Consider the following 15,854-nt stretch of genomic DNA (forward strand, 5'->3'; position numbering starts at 1 on the left):
GTAACGATTCATGAACTTTCACTCAAAAATATGTTTTACCTAAACCGAATACTGTTCAACTTAATTTTATTAGCTCTATACAGATAATGTCATCTTCCTTCACACCATAATGTATGTATTATACTCAACTATGAAGTTTTGGAGTCAAAATAGTTTCATTTCGAAAATTTCTATCCTCCGTAACGACATTTAAAACCTCCATAACGGACAATTCCAGTTCTTACTAACAGCAAACATATAAATGAATGTAAATATTGGAATTAAATGACAAACAAGACAACAGAATTACACATTTTTCTTAGTAAATCGTTATTTAAAAAGAGTAAAGTCCTGTTAGGGAAAAAAAACTTTTTTTCCTTAAATTTCTATCCTCCGTAACGTAAATCAATGATGTCGTCTATGATTGACATCACCTTTTAATTTTTATTAGTGATAATTGATGAACTGATTTGGTATCTATACCAATGTACAAGAATTTCAATTGGTATGATCGTTTTTACATGCATCTTTAGATTTTTTTTATTTGCATAACCTCCGTTACATTGATGAGTCCTAAATAATCTTGAAAATGTTTGCCATAAACCGCTGTTAAAGTTATGATTGTCGTCGTAATTACACAAGTTGTGTTGTAGACTATTTTAAATCTAAGAAAATGGCTGATATAACGTTTATTAAACGTTATAATGTTGCTCACATAATAGGGAAAAAACAAGTTAACATACCTTTCTCAAAACAACATTTTTTTTCTCAAAATCTGTATTTTGTTTGTCTGTTTTCTTTATAATAAATGATGTCTGCTACAAAAATGACTTTCGGCAGTGTCGGCAGCCGCTGATACTGATAAAAAAGTCTGACAACTAAAACTGTAAATAACTGCGTCACGGAGGTTATTTAAACGGAGGTTAGTTTTATTTACATTATACATGGAAATATGTAACAATATTGTTGAGTTGCTTTCTCAAAACTGATTATTGAGAAGCTTTATGGGTGCTTTCAATGAAATAATCATCATTTTGATTTGTTCTTGGTTAGTGCGTTCCAAAATACGCGTTACGTAGGTTGGATTCTTATATGCGACAATCAAAAAAAAGAGAAAGAGAAGATTTTTCTTTATTTTTCGTTTCATTGCAATAAAAGTTAAAAGCAGGGTTTTAAAATTTGATGTATCAACTTTGCTTAAAGTCACTTTGGGCATGATTTCCAATCATATAAATATGTTTTGACTGTACCTAAAGATACGTTACGGTAGGTTATACGGTTATCCGCGACATTGGTTTAATGGGTAAATCAAAGTGTATATTATAACTTTTGATTCTAAAATATTTTTGTGGATAAAAATCAATATAGTGTCAAATAAAAAAAGCAAATCTAATCACGATTTAAATGAAATAAAGTATTTTAATTCACACCGATATTTGGAGTTTTTCTTGGCGACATTCGGAATTCGTGTGATTTCCGTATTTTGAATAGAAAATCACACAAATATATTTACGATATACATCACAAAAGAATATAATTTTATTTTAGTATACATATTAATCACTTAGAACACGAAAAAGATTATCTGTGACATATGTTAAGCTTGCATTTTGTGGTTATTTCCCGGCGACACTGAAATTTTGTAATTGTACCCATTTTTTGGGAATGACTGCACAATGTCCAAACGGAAAAATTTAAATGAGGATTTACTCTTTTTAAATGTATTCCACATATTATATCACTAAAAACTACTACTATTGAAGTATGTACTGTTTGATACTATAGTATAGATGTTATTTAAAAAAATATGCATGCAGCTGTAAAAGGTAAAAATTTCATACTAAAAACTGCATACTGAAACTTTTTAAAAGCTTTTTTTTTAATTCAGTATCACTAGAAACAAATGTTCAACAACCAGGGGCGGATGCAGGAATTTTCGAAAGGGGGGGGTGCTAACCCAGGGCACCCAGGGCAAATGGGGGGGGGGGGGTGCAAAACATATGTCCCGATACAAATGCATTGATCGGCAAAAATAAAGGGGGGGGGGGTGCATGTATTAGAATTTTATCGAAATAAATGTATTAAACATTTAAAATAGATAAACAAAAGTCAAGATGTAAAACAATTCAATGTAAAACGAACCGCAGGTATAAGTTAGCATTGACCTTATCATCTTCCATTTTAATGTTTCCGACAATCAATAAGGCAACAACTGTTACTTGTGTAAAATGATTATTTCTATGGTCGAAATTTTAACTAAACGCTTTCCTCTGCAATGATGGGAAACTCTTTCTGGATGAAAATTGTTCCTTTGATCAGTATTTTTGTATTGGGTAGGTACACATAGTTTCTTGTCTTTTAATACTGCAATCGATCATTCTTTTATACAAATACAGATTGACTATATATTGACTATACTAAGTTTTCAGACGAATCAGTCAACCCATCGTTGTGTTGATGCACCTGAAATGATAATTTTAATGAAGTTGTGCAGTTTATGTTTACTATCTTATATAATTATAGATTGAGATAAACTGTAAATTACAGCAATAATGTTCAGCAAAGTAAAATCTACAAATGCGTCAATATGACCAAAACTGTCAATTGACCCCTTAAAGAGTTATGCCCTTTTTACAAAAATCCTCTCCTTCAAAACTACTTCAGACAAATTTAAGCAAACTTGGCCACGATTATTATTAGGGGATCTAGTGTAAGAAATGTGTCCGATGACCCCTCCTGCTAACCAACTATGATATGACTAAAAATAGAAGATAGGAGTAACAAGCAGTTTTTGACTAATATCTCTGAAAGAGCAAATTTGACTTTGGTAAAAACTTAGTGATCATCAAGTTTCAATCTAACTGCCTGAATCTAACGAATCAGACAAACTGTTTTTGGGATGCTGCCCCATAATTGGTAATTCTATTGAAATCTTGCGTTTTTTGGTTATCATCAGATATAGACATTTGAACTGCATTTGTTTGCACCTGTCCTTAGTCAAAAACCTCATGTTTAGTGGTTGTCGTTTGTTGATGTGATTCATAAATTTTATATAAGTGTTTCTCGTTTCTCGTTCTTTATATAGACCGTTGGTTTTAAATGTCCTGTTTGAATGGGTTTACACTATAGTCATTGTTGGGACCATTTATAGCTTGCTTTTCGATGTGAACAAAGGCTCCCTGTTGATGACCTTACATTGACCTTTAATGAGGGGGGGGCAAGGGGTTTAGCTGTTATGGGGCATTTTAATTCTTTGTTATCTGTTATTCTGAAAATATATTTGCTGTTAGCTGTTATTGTCTTATTCATTGTTAGCTGTTATTGGGCTTTTAGTTTTTTTGTTATCTGTTATTGTGAAATATGTTTTTGCTGTTAACTGTTATTGAAAATTGGAATGTTAGCATTTTTTTGACAGCCAAAATCGGTAGAAGTTGATGATCATTAGATATTGTAGTCTACCACTACTAATATGTTGGTCCTATATTCGGAGAAGGATACCATTAACATAATTATACCCATCACAGAAGTGAGGTCCAGGACAATTTCAGTATACACATGTATCTTATGATTATCCTTTGTAATTAATTCCATTTTTTTTTGGAACATTTATTTAGAATTATCTTTTTTTTTTGTATGAGGAGTAATGTTCCATGTTTCCCGTACGAACATATTAAATAAGAACAATTCTTAATATGACAAAAAGGAATATCTAGCAAGATACAACCAGTTAACCTTTTATACTATATGGTACATAGACTCAGCTCTTTTTAAAGCAGAACCAAATACATTGTACAATGAAAGTTCCCACCATGTTCTTGGTTTCGACGCTGCACATAACTTCAAGCCATTGTTCCCCTATTAAGCTACTATGTATTCTACTAACTAGTAGACTTGGTACAATCAAAAACCTGATAAAAAAATGTTCAAATAAGGCCTTTAGAAATAGTGGAATAAATTACTTTTGGAGTGTCAAAATTGGTTCGAGGTCATGCTTTAAATATAATCGGTGCTTTTGATTTTTCTACCCTATATACAACTTTGCCTCATAGTCTTATTCAGAAAAATTCACACACCTCATTAAATGGGCATTTAAAAAAGTCAGAATGCCAATATAAATATTCAAACTCTTTTAGGTCATATTTTAGTAGCAACAAGCACAAGAACTATGTCAATTGGACCTACTTTGATACCATAACTGCCCTTGAATTCTTACTAGATATCATTTTTTTTTCTTTGACATATTCCTCATTTCCATTCTCAATTTAATTACAGACTAGTTAAATTACAAGCATGTGTGAGTTTCCATAACTGTACAACAATAAATGCATGAGCGCATGATACGCCCATCGCCTTTTTGAAATATTCGATTACTTCTCAATGTCATATCAGATATTTATCAAAATCAAAAGGGAGCTTCAGTCAATATATATCATGTATATAAACAATACATCAAAGTTTCATGAGAACTGCTGAAAAAAAATTTGAGTTATTGTCTGAAAACTGGAAAATACATTCTTTTTTAATGAATAAACCCCTTAACTGAATAACATAAAATCGAAAATTAATAAAAATCGAAAGGGCCCTTGTAACAATAGATATAAACAATTCAGCAAAGTTTCATGAGACCTGCTGACAACGTTCTTGTGTTTATGTCAGAAAACTAAAAAATCCCCCCTTTTTGATTAATAAAACCCCTTAACTTGGAAACATAAAATCTAAAATTTATAAAAAATGAAAGGGAGCTCATGTCAATAGATATAAACAATTCACCAAAATTCCTTGCAAATTTGTGAAAGGATTTTTGCGATAATTATTATCAGAAAACTGAAGAAAAAAACCCCACCATTTTTATTGAATAAAACCCCATTACTCAGAAACTTAAAATCTAAATTTTATTAAAAAAAAAACGATAGAGAGCTGGCGTCAATAGATATAAACAATTTCCCAAAGTCTTATGTAAATTGGTTAAAGAGTGTTTGAGTTAATGTCCGACATGTTGACAACGGACGGACAAGAATATACCAAATATTTCTCTAAAACTCTTAAAGCCATGTTCATAGAAAATGGAAGTCATTTCAAAGGATTATACCCGTAATAAGAAATACTGGATTTGTCAAGGACCTGACTAATTTTAATATTTCATTTACTGTTATCTGTTTTTGTCCATTTTAATTCCTTGTTATCTGTTATAAGCCAAATCAATTTGCTGTTTTGCTGTTATTGGGACCCCCCTTGCCCCCCTCTTTAATGGTTTACTTTTACAAATTGTGACTTGGCACTCATACCACATCTTCTGATAACTTAAAACTGTGAACAGACTCTAGAGGATTATGGATATAATTCAATAGCAATTTTAATCAATTGCGACGTTTTGTTGTACACTTTTGGAAATATTATCAAAATGAGCTATGTTATTTGACTACACAAATCATTAGATTACTCTAAGTATTTAAGCGGTTATACCTCATATGCAGTATTGTTGGCAGACATGCAATAATTATATTACTCGTGGCCTTTTTCGAGCAACTATGTCTAACGGTAGTACAATTTCCATGCATTAGTTTATATTGTAAAACAGGAAATGCATGGCCAACTGGACATCATATGTGGCTGAAGTTTCGGAACAAGCAATACATGTACGTCGAAGAGCCAATGACATGGATGGACGCTCAGGTTGGTCCTTTCTTAAATAACCAAGAGTCCAATTATTGACGGTTTTCAGATATTTAACCAAGTTTGTCATCAACAAATGCATATGATCACGAAATATATTTACTCGAGGGAATGATGCCTGAATAAGTAACCAAACATATAGGATTAACCAAATGCTATGGACCACAACCTATTTTCAGTTATTTTCGGATTTGGCTAGACTTGCTATAGGTCCCTTCCTTATTCATGTTATTATGTTGTTTTTTTTCCAATTTTGCCCCTTTTATAATTTTACTGCTATAACTAGATTACCATTATACTGACATCTGCAGGAGGGCAATCAGTAGGCTGGCAGTTATCACTAAACATATAAATTACTAAGAAAGAAATAATAGAAAGGGAATTGTAACAAGTCTAGGATTTGGCTTATTATCTTTATTATTTTTATGTGCAGATAGTCTGCTCAATACGAGTAAAATCATTAGATAAATATAATAAACGTATTACGCAAATTTGAAAATATCGATGACACCTTTATTGAAAAGGGGGTGTATATATAGTGCACTTGGTGCCTGTGAAAAAGGAAACACACACAAAGGAACAAGTTAATTTTCAACTAACAAGAAAAGCAGGGCAATCAGATTATATATTGACGTACTGAAATTGAAACTTGCTGCTCTTATTCGATAAAATAAGTTGTCCTCACGTGCGGAACAAGTGCAGAGAACTAATTGTAGTTTAGATAACTCTTATTCAGAATTTAAATGATAAATGTTATTTTTAGAGTGTATGTAATTCGATTGGCGGATTCCTAGCGACAGTTTCTAATGAAAAAGAAATGAGGTTTATCAAGTCTATGACAAGAGGTATGCATAATTATATACTTAAATAGTAGACGGATAGAACTATATTTAACTTGAGCGTTCGTTGAAAGTTTGTTTAATCACTTCAATCTCATTTAAATATAGGTCTCTGATTTTGTTATCCTCATAATTCGACGCAAGTTACGATAGATCTGGTATTGAATTGGATTGTAATCACTTTAAATTATTTTCATGTGTTGTAAAGTTTCTTCTAACAACGTATGGATTGGTGCTACGGACATGTTTGCTGAAGGACGCTGGGTCTGGATTGAGAATTTAGAGCCGATGTCGTACAACATCTGGTACCCTGGAGAACCAGCAGAAGGGAAAAGGGCAAATTGCTTAGTCTGGTACCATTACAAAGGATTCTACTGGCACGACACTGAATGCTATAGCAAACGCATGTTTATCTGTCAACGGTAATTACATTTTCTTCTTCTGAAATTAACAGTATAAACAGACGTTATTCTGAAAGTGGAAACATTTTGTTTTCTTCTTCTTCAATGTTCATTTAATTTATTGTTCAGGACTCTATTGGTAACTTAAAACCTTAAGGCACAATTTAGATACATGTATGCTAACCATGCATGATGCAAATGAATAAGTTAACAGGCTATAAATCATGATGTATTTACATATTTCTTATAATTATTTTTTAGTTCTGTTAAAAGAGGAAAAAACTGAAGGATGAATGCTGATTTATGAGTTTCACCAAAATAAAATCATATGAAATAATAAAACGTCCAAATATACTATCTTTATTTTATCAGTCTAAATACACCTTAAATTTTACTAGAAGAAATTGCGATGTAAACTTGAAGGTACATGTATGGTCATGCAACCGCCCATAAACCTTTTTAGCCCCATCACATTATATGTGTGTGTTTGTCCATAGTCAGGATGGTTGTTATTTAGTACCGTATATCACAGTTGTTTTTCATTTAGTTTTAAATCAGGTCGTTATATATTTCTTATTCGAATTGTTTTATATTTGGCATGCCAGGGCCTTTTATAGCTTGCTATGTGATATGGATTTTATTTAATGTTGAAAGGCCATACGATGAGCTATACAATATTTCTAGGTGATTTGGTCTCAAGTGGAGTCCAATGACAATCATTCCACACATTTTTAATTCACAGAAGCCAGATCATTTAATGTCACATTCCCATATATTTATAATATTCTGTCTTTTAACAATCCACATTTTTCTGATTGGGTTCAATTAATGTATCCCTCAGAACTAGAAATTAAAGAAACAACAGACACGGCTTCCTATGTCTCATTTTAGACCAATTATACCTCGAATTTTGACAAAATCGGTCATCTCAGTAACAGAATCTATGACAAATAAGACGATTTTAATCTCCTTCACCTTAGTAGCAATGCACCAACTGCACCAGCATATGGGATATACATTTCCCCAACTCTTACGGTATTCAAAAGCTTCCAGCTGCTACGGTGTCCGAGTAGAAAGTTTAAAGTATAGATTCTAGATACTGACGTTGTTTATAATCTATATAACGTGAAACAGTATTCTTTTACTTGTCTTCATAAAGTATTACTTTCAATGTTTAGTATATTAATGGTAAAATCAATTTGACGTGGCTCGGTACTTGCGCATCCTGTCATTGTGTTATGGAACATTTTTGTGTTGTTGTCTTCCGATTATGCTATATGCCTTTTTGTTTTTCTTTTTGACATATTTGTTTGTTCTTATATTGATTAAGATTAACACAATGTTGACTTCTGGCCTCACGGTCATAAAACTTTCGAGCATGATTTTTGTAGTCAGACTCGAAAATCAACCAATCAAATTGCTGGATTTCATGTTTCGAGCACGATTTTTGTGCTCCGAGTACTGAGCAAAGTTTTATGCCTTCAAGGCCAGTTATCCCATTTTTGACATTATTACCTTTTTCTAATGTCTGTTTATTTTGTTCGTACATCGTTGTCATACGAGTGAGAGATTAAGCTATCTATAAAAACAGGTTTAATCCACCACTTTCTACATATGAAAATATCTGTACCAAGTCAGGAATATTACAGTTGTTGTCCATTCGTTTGATGTTACCGAGCTTTTGATTCTGCCATTTGATTAAGGACTCGTTTCCATTTTGAATTTTCCTCGGAGTTCGGTATTTTTTGTTGTTTTACTTTTTTATATGTAAACTATAAAATGTGTCGCCGTGAGTGATGTGTATATTTTACAGTTATTGGTTATTTTTTTATTTTTGCTTGTGATAGAGCTGTCTACTGTTAGTTTTTATTATAACATTTGTTCTATTTCTTTATATTTTAGTATATCCACCCAAGAACATATATATAGATATTAAATATACTCTTCCAAGATCAACTTCATTTGATTTGTGGTGGATAATTATACCACATCTGCTTATTTTTGTAGTACTGATGCAAAACATAGGTTGTAAATTTCGTCGTTGTAGTTGTAGTTGGTTGGTTGATGTACATCCAGTTGCAAATATTTCATGCATGTATTTTCAGGACGAGAACAAATTAACAATCCATACAATTGGTAGGTTCTGTTCTGAGTGCGGGATTAGGGTTGGAGAAATTAAGAAGTCCACACGAATCAAATGAGGGTATACTGGATAGGGACAGAAATATTACCTTGCAATACGTTACCTAATGAGCCCTTAAAGAGTTATTGCAAGTGCAAATTCCTTCGTGAATTATGGACAAAAGTAAAATGACATATTAGGAAAACGACAACGATACAGCATCCGAACAGCACAACAAACCACACAATATCTAGAGGCCAATATATGATCGAGTGTATGTTATTTTAAACAAACATGTAAAAATCGCATGTACTCTTTAATTTAATTAAGCGATTGGGGGTTCATACACGGGATTGTTTAACCCTTCAGTATTCTGTATATATGCCCGTCTCAAGCCAATAGCCTTTCAATCGGTGTTTGTCGTTTGTTTTCTCTTTTGAAACGTTTTGAATTTATAATGTTTAGGCCTTTTACGGCAACGAGTTTTGTTCAATGCTGGAAGCTGCACTTCGAAATACATATTTGCTATTATCCCTATCTTTTGGTCGCTAGTGTACAGCTGTAGCTGTCGCATTGAACATCATACCACATTACACACATGTACCTTATTTTCATACTGTTCAAAATGATTTTGTTGTTTAGTTGGGTTTTTTTCAGGCTTTCTACTCGCCCATCTAGTACTCATAAAATTAAAATAAAACAACATACAAACAAACAATATATAACCAATAATTTCGTGGTTTTAAAATGATAGAATGATTAAATACAAACACAAAATACGAAAACACACAATAAATGTTAACAAACTGTTGTGTATTGCCCTCTTTTCATTAGGAAAACCTTACTATCAAAATCAAACCGTGTTTCGAATGAGAAACATTCAACATTACCTCTCGCAATTTTACGTCTGGAATAGAGAGTACCTAAAATTTTCTTGTTACAATCAGACGGTTTTTTCAGTCTACTTTTTGTTTTTTGATGCAAAGCTCCGATTGTTCCTGAGGCGTCTATCGTTGTTACTTTGTTTTTTCTAGCGACAAATGCTAAATAATTATCCACAATTTCTCGGCCTATTGCTAAATTAGGATATATTTTCCAAGGAAATTTACGATTTACGACAAAATAATCCTCGGCATACCCATATGATATATGGCTTTTCTTAAATGCTCTTTCAACTTCTTTTTCTCCACGTATATTCGTTATTTTGTGAACGTTTAGTAATAAATCACTTCTTTTACCAGAAAGAAGTATTGGGTTTCTATAAATAGCAGTATTGTTTACTACTCCTTCCAGAGTGGATAAAAATCCTTGATTAAATAGTATATCCGCATTTGCATAAGCGTATAATTTGCTATTAACTAACCTTTGTGCCGTCAAAAACATATCTTTCAAAACTGGGGTTCCATTACATGATTTTAATCCAACACTTAGCGTTAAGTCCCATCCAATACTGCTAACATATTTCCTAAGTTTCGAGTTATCAGAGAAAAATATAAGAACTACTTTCGGTTTCATCTGTAACCAGTTATGTATGGTATTGTTGTAAATATAAAATTTCTCCATGGTGGAATTAAAAGATGTAAAGAGTGTTAAGAAATGCTCTTCGGAAGTAAACCGAGACTGTGTGGTGCTATCTTGTGCTCTCATGGTCTCCAATGTCGACATATTCAATGTTTGTTTAATAGAGAAATAGAAATGGCTGCGTTTTTGTCTCCCTAATATGGAGACATGGTTGACATTGGTTGGGGCAACGTGCAACTGGGTTACCATCAGAACGAAAATTGTCGGGTAGAACACACAAAAAAATCCAAACAGATTTTTCATTTTCATTTAACTGTTGCATTAGTCCCCTTTATTCTCTTTATGATTTGGTTGGTATGTTCTTTATCAGTTTCTCTTCTTCGGAAAAAACCTGCAAAGAAAAAAAAACATCCTTCAAGAATGAGTCAATTATACTTCAAAGGATCTAAAAATCAGAAACATGTTTGAATTGAGTGGGTGGAATGGACAAGAATAGTCACAATCACCAACTTATAACATGTTCAGTGATTTACTTTAAGAAATTATATTTCTTCATGTCATACTCTATGCTCATTTTAACATGGGTAGGCACTATATTTACCGATATTTTACACTGAGCTTAATTGAAGGAATTATTTGGATTCGAATAGGACAAATACAGTATTCTATAGGTCGAAGCGTATGAAAATACTTGTAAAGTGTTTGGCTGTTCTCGTTTCCTCCCCGTGCAGTCTATACATTACATTTTCACGTCATATTATAATCATCTTTTATACTTATAGAATACGCCATATCAACAGAAAATCAATCATACATTACTTCCTATGTGTTAAAACTCATCATACACACATTCCGGTCCAAATTTAACCCATAAAAAAACATAATTCTGAACCATTATACACTAACCAACAGAAAACAAAACACACATTCAGGACCATACATTAACCAACAGAAAACAAACACACATTCAGGACCATACATTAAACAACAAAAAACAAAACACACATTCAGGACCATACATTAACCAACAGAAAACAAAACACACATTCAGGACCATACATTAACCAACAGAAAACAAAACACACATTCAGGACCATACATTAACCAACAGAAAACAAAACATACATTCAGGACCATGATTTAACCAACAGAAAACAAAACACACATTCAGGACCATGATTTAACCAACAGAAAACAAAACATACAGAAGAAGAAGAAGAAGAAGAAGATGCTTTATTTCCATAAAATGGGCTCACAAGGAGCATAATATAATATCATTGTAATATAATATTCTTTTACAAATATAATAAACAACACATAGTTACAAACACAAATAAGAAACAACAGTTATCACATATTAGTATATATATAAAACCTTTGTCTCAGGCACACCTCTGGAAAGTAACAAAAAGAATACTGTGAGTAGGCTAAATATATCTAGCTGAACTGCAAGAGGCACCTAGGGACGGTGCTATATGGCATGGTGGGTGCATATTAAAATGTGTTTAGGGACATTAATGATATGGTAAGATATTGTAAGAAGTTGCACATAAATGGTATGTCATCCTCGTGCCTGGTGCAGAGGAGTCAGTACTATTTAAAGTGACACAACTGCAAGAGGCACCAAGGGACAATGCTAATTGACATGCCAAAGTGCACAAATTACAAAAAAGATAAAATATTACCAGTTTAATAAAAAAGATAATAATATCGCAAACAAGAAGGTAATAGAACTTGTACGATGTGTCCTGTACCCCACCATGCCAACCTTGTGCCTAGTGCAGAAAGCCTGATTAAATATTTATCTTTAAAGTTATATTTTATCTTCATCAATTAACTCACAGACAGATATCAAAATATCAAGATTCTCTACATTAAGAAGCCATATCAGTTTTTGGCTAGGAATCAAATGCTTAAAGTTTGAGCATAGTAAGTCAATAGTGGAATTCAAATAATTTCTCTTATCTTGTGATGATGTACATGAGAATAAAAAATGTTTTTCATCATCAACTTCATTTGAGGTGCACCTGAGACATATTCTGTCTTGTCGGAGAGGACCCTGATAGCGACCTTGTTCAATTCTTAGTCTGTGAGAAGAAATACGCAATCGAGTGAAATTTCTCCTCTGCTCAGGTGATTGTAATATAGTAAGGTATCTTTCAAGACCAAAATGAGTCTTAAAAGTGCTATAGCTACAAAGCTTCCCATCAGCACAATTGTGCATTTGGTTTCTCCACTGTATTTCATAGTGCTCATACAAAAACTTTTTAATTAAAATTTTGAATCTAAAGTTGCTTGCAAAGGTTAGACTGTCAACCCCATTAATTTTTTTTTGCAAATAGTTTAAAGATCCATACCAAGAGGGAATTTTTGATTCAAATAATAGCTTTGACTCTAAATATGCATCTTTTAGTAAGGGAAAGGATGAACCCAAATTTTCAAGCCGGTGCCAGTATCTGATCATAGATTTGGTGATATCAAAATGTAAAGGAAATCTCCCAAGTTCTGAAAGAGTGGCAAGGTTTGTTGCTCTTTTCCCCACACCTAGTAATAATTTACAAAATTTCATATGTAATCTATCTGAAAAAAGTTTAGGATACGCTTGATCAACTGTAGAAGTCTGAGAATTTAATTTTTTTTTGAAAGGATTAAAAAAGCCCCAAATTTCCGAACTATACAAAAGAATGGGTTTAATTGTATGATCAAATACATGGAGGCTGTTTTTAATATTGGGATTCAGTGATAAAAAGTCCTTTCGTAGCTTGTAGTATGCTTTCAATGCCTTATTGTACAATTCCTTCTGAGCAAAGGAAAAAGATCCTGATGCACTAAATGTTATATACCTAAATATTTACAATGTTGAACACAATCTATCAACATGTCATTAAAATAAAAATTATGTTTTATATGCCTGCCTGCTTTGTTAAATACCATCACCTTAGTTTTTTTTAGATTAATTTTCATACACCAATCTTTACAATAATTATTTAATTGATCAAGTTTACACTGAAGCCCCTTTTCCGAGGAAGAAAAAATGACAATATCGTCAGCATATGATAAACAATGAACTGGTTTTGAGTTAACCAAGACTGGATCAGGTGACTTTTCTAGATAATCAGGGAGATCATTGAGGACCATGATTTAACCAACAGAAAACCAAACACACTATATCTGGCCTATACCTTTACCAACAGAAAACCAATCACACATTCTGCTTTAAACTTTCGTTTAGTACATGTACTATGTTAAATTAACACTCATGATTCATCGGTTTAAACAAAATAACCAGTGATATCTGCTGCTGGGATTTAAGAAGTCATACATCGTTAATCATAACTAAATTTCTCTTCTATACATATCATTTAAGGCTTAAAAAAAATAATATGTGTTTCCTATTACATCTTTGAAAAAAATAAGGTAGGTAGGAATGGATTTTTTTTTATTTTACTTTTTTTTTTTTACATTGAGTCTATGGGAGGGACATTCTGTCGTTAACAGTGCTTATTGAAAAATGACAAAAAAAAAAAAACTTTTATCGGGGTAGGCTATTTTTTAGCTTAAAAATAGGGAGAGTACCGTAATAGGAAACACACATTTTTTTTGTCCTTATTGGAATCAGTGAAACAAGTTCCAATTAATATAAAAAAGAAGATGTGGTATGATTGCCAATGAGACAACTCTCCACAAGAGACGAAAATGACACAGAAATTAACAACTATAGGTCACTGTACGGCCTTCAACAATGAACAAAGCCCATACCGCATAGTCAGCTGTAAAAGACCCCGAAATGACAATGTAAAACAATTCAAACGAAAAAACTAACGGCCTCATCTATATAAAAAAAAATGAACGAAAAACAAAGATGTAACACAAAATGGTTATGTACAACGTTAACGCCTAGACTATGACGACACAATAAATATAATAACAATCTAACTTACACGTTTATTTGTTTACATCACTTGTTTAGATGACAATCGACACATCTTTATATATACTTGAACTATTAAAGTAATAAAGTGCACGCTCTTCTACCACCTGAGAAATTTACAGTTTACTTTGTTTAGATTATCTGTCAATAAGTGTCGTAAAACATAGAAGAGCAGAAAATTACCGTCACGTGGTCAGTTCAAATAGTCTGTACTCAAAGACATTTTGAATGTACTTGTATAGGTACAAACAAGAGAACATATCTATGTAGCTTTAGCATACAGTTGTGAACATTCCACGTTTAATAAATGTAATTTCGTTATTTATACTTCTTGTTTCCCATGGAGCACATTCTATATTTCCCCTCGAAATCATCTGGCGGGAAAATTTGGATCCAATAATTTTTTTGTTACAATTTCCCATTTTAATTTTTATTCTGTGGTCAGTCTTTTGGTGAAGAGCACCGATTGTTGCTGATGAATCGATTACATTTATATTTCCATTTTTTCTGGCCATATAAACGATGTAATTATCAACCATTGATCGTCCAATCACTACGTCACTGACTATTTTCCATGGAAACTGACTATTTACAATGAAATAATCCTCTGCAAATCCATACGACATGGAACTTTGTATTATCAAGTTTTCAATATCGTCATATCCGCTAATTCGCTCTGTATTTAGTCTGTCAATGTGAAAGTCCATTCGTTTCCCACTAACTAATAAAGGATGATAATATAATCTATGAAACTTTGATAAATAATGTAAAGTATTTAGTAATCCACGATCAAATAAAATATCTGCATTAGCATACGCATAAAATTTGCTTTTAAACATTGATTTAATTTTAAGAAACATTTCTTTCAAAACAGGCGTCCCATTGCATGCTTTAAGTGGTATGCTTAAAGTGACATCCCATCCTATACTTTTCACATGTGTCCGTAGTCTGTCGTCCTCAGAGAAGAAGACCAGTTTCACATCATTGGATTTCAGCAATTTCCAGTTATGTAAAGTGTTATTATAAACAACGAACTTCTCCATATTGGGATCAAAGGTAGTAAACAACGTTAGAAAATGTTCAGTAGGATATGATTTGACCGATCTGTTTGATTTGGCCGCAACTTTTTCTTCATCATCCCGTAAACTCAAAATCTGAGAAGACTTTGAACACATATTATACGGACATCGGTATTTTGTTGCTCTATTATATTCATATGGGACCAAAACAGCGACATGGTGCATCACGAATATCACAATGAAAACGAGGCATGGTAAAATGATATGGGTGTGATGTCTCATACTTTTATTCTATTATATGTTATTCGTGAATGCACCCATCAACAGCAAGTCAATATTCTGAAATAGACAACAGCTTATCGAATTAGC

At 32.5% G+C, this 15,854-nt stretch overlaps 1 protein-coding gene and 1 long non-coding RNA gene across 2 annotated transcripts; one reads left to right on the top strand and one right to left on the bottom strand.

The window, feature by feature from the left end:
- The first annotated feature begins 2,169 nt into the window (after positions 1–2,169).
- Positions 2,170–7,248, top strand: LOC143081717 (uncharacterized). Its single transcript, XR_012980049.1, has 5 exons — positions 2,170–2,312; positions 5,558–5,652; positions 6,416–6,497; positions 6,700–6,913; positions 7,154–7,248. It is a non-coding gene; the product is annotated as an uncharacterized LOC143081717 (long non-coding RNA).
- Positions 7,249–10,428: 3,180 nt separating this feature from the next.
- On the bottom strand, positions 10,429–15,566 carry LOC143083095 (uncharacterized). Its single transcript, XM_076259311.1, has 2 exons — positions 14,477–15,566; positions 10,429–10,926 (listed from the first exon to the last, which is right to left on the bottom strand). The coding sequence occupies exon 1, from the start codon at positions 15,507–15,509 to the stop codon at positions 14,739–14,741; it is 771 nt and encodes a 256-aa protein (XP_076115426.1). The 5' UTR covers positions 15,510–15,566; the 3' UTR covers positions 10,429–10,926; positions 14,477–14,738.
- Positions 15,567–15,854: the final 288 nt, after the last annotated feature.

Source organism: Mytilus galloprovincialis, chromosome 7, assembly GCF_965363235.1.
Source record: "Mytilus galloprovincialis chromosome 7, xbMytGall1.hap1.1, whole genome shotgun sequence".
Lineage (NCBI taxonomy): Eukaryota > Metazoa > Mollusca > Bivalvia > Mytilida > Mytilidae > Mytilus > Mytilus galloprovincialis.

Excerpts from the sequence above, each read along its gene's own strand:
- LOC143083095 (XM_076259311.1), bottom strand. The coding sequence starts at position 15,509 with ATGGAGAAGTTCGTTGTTTATAATAACACTTTACATAACTGGAAATTG.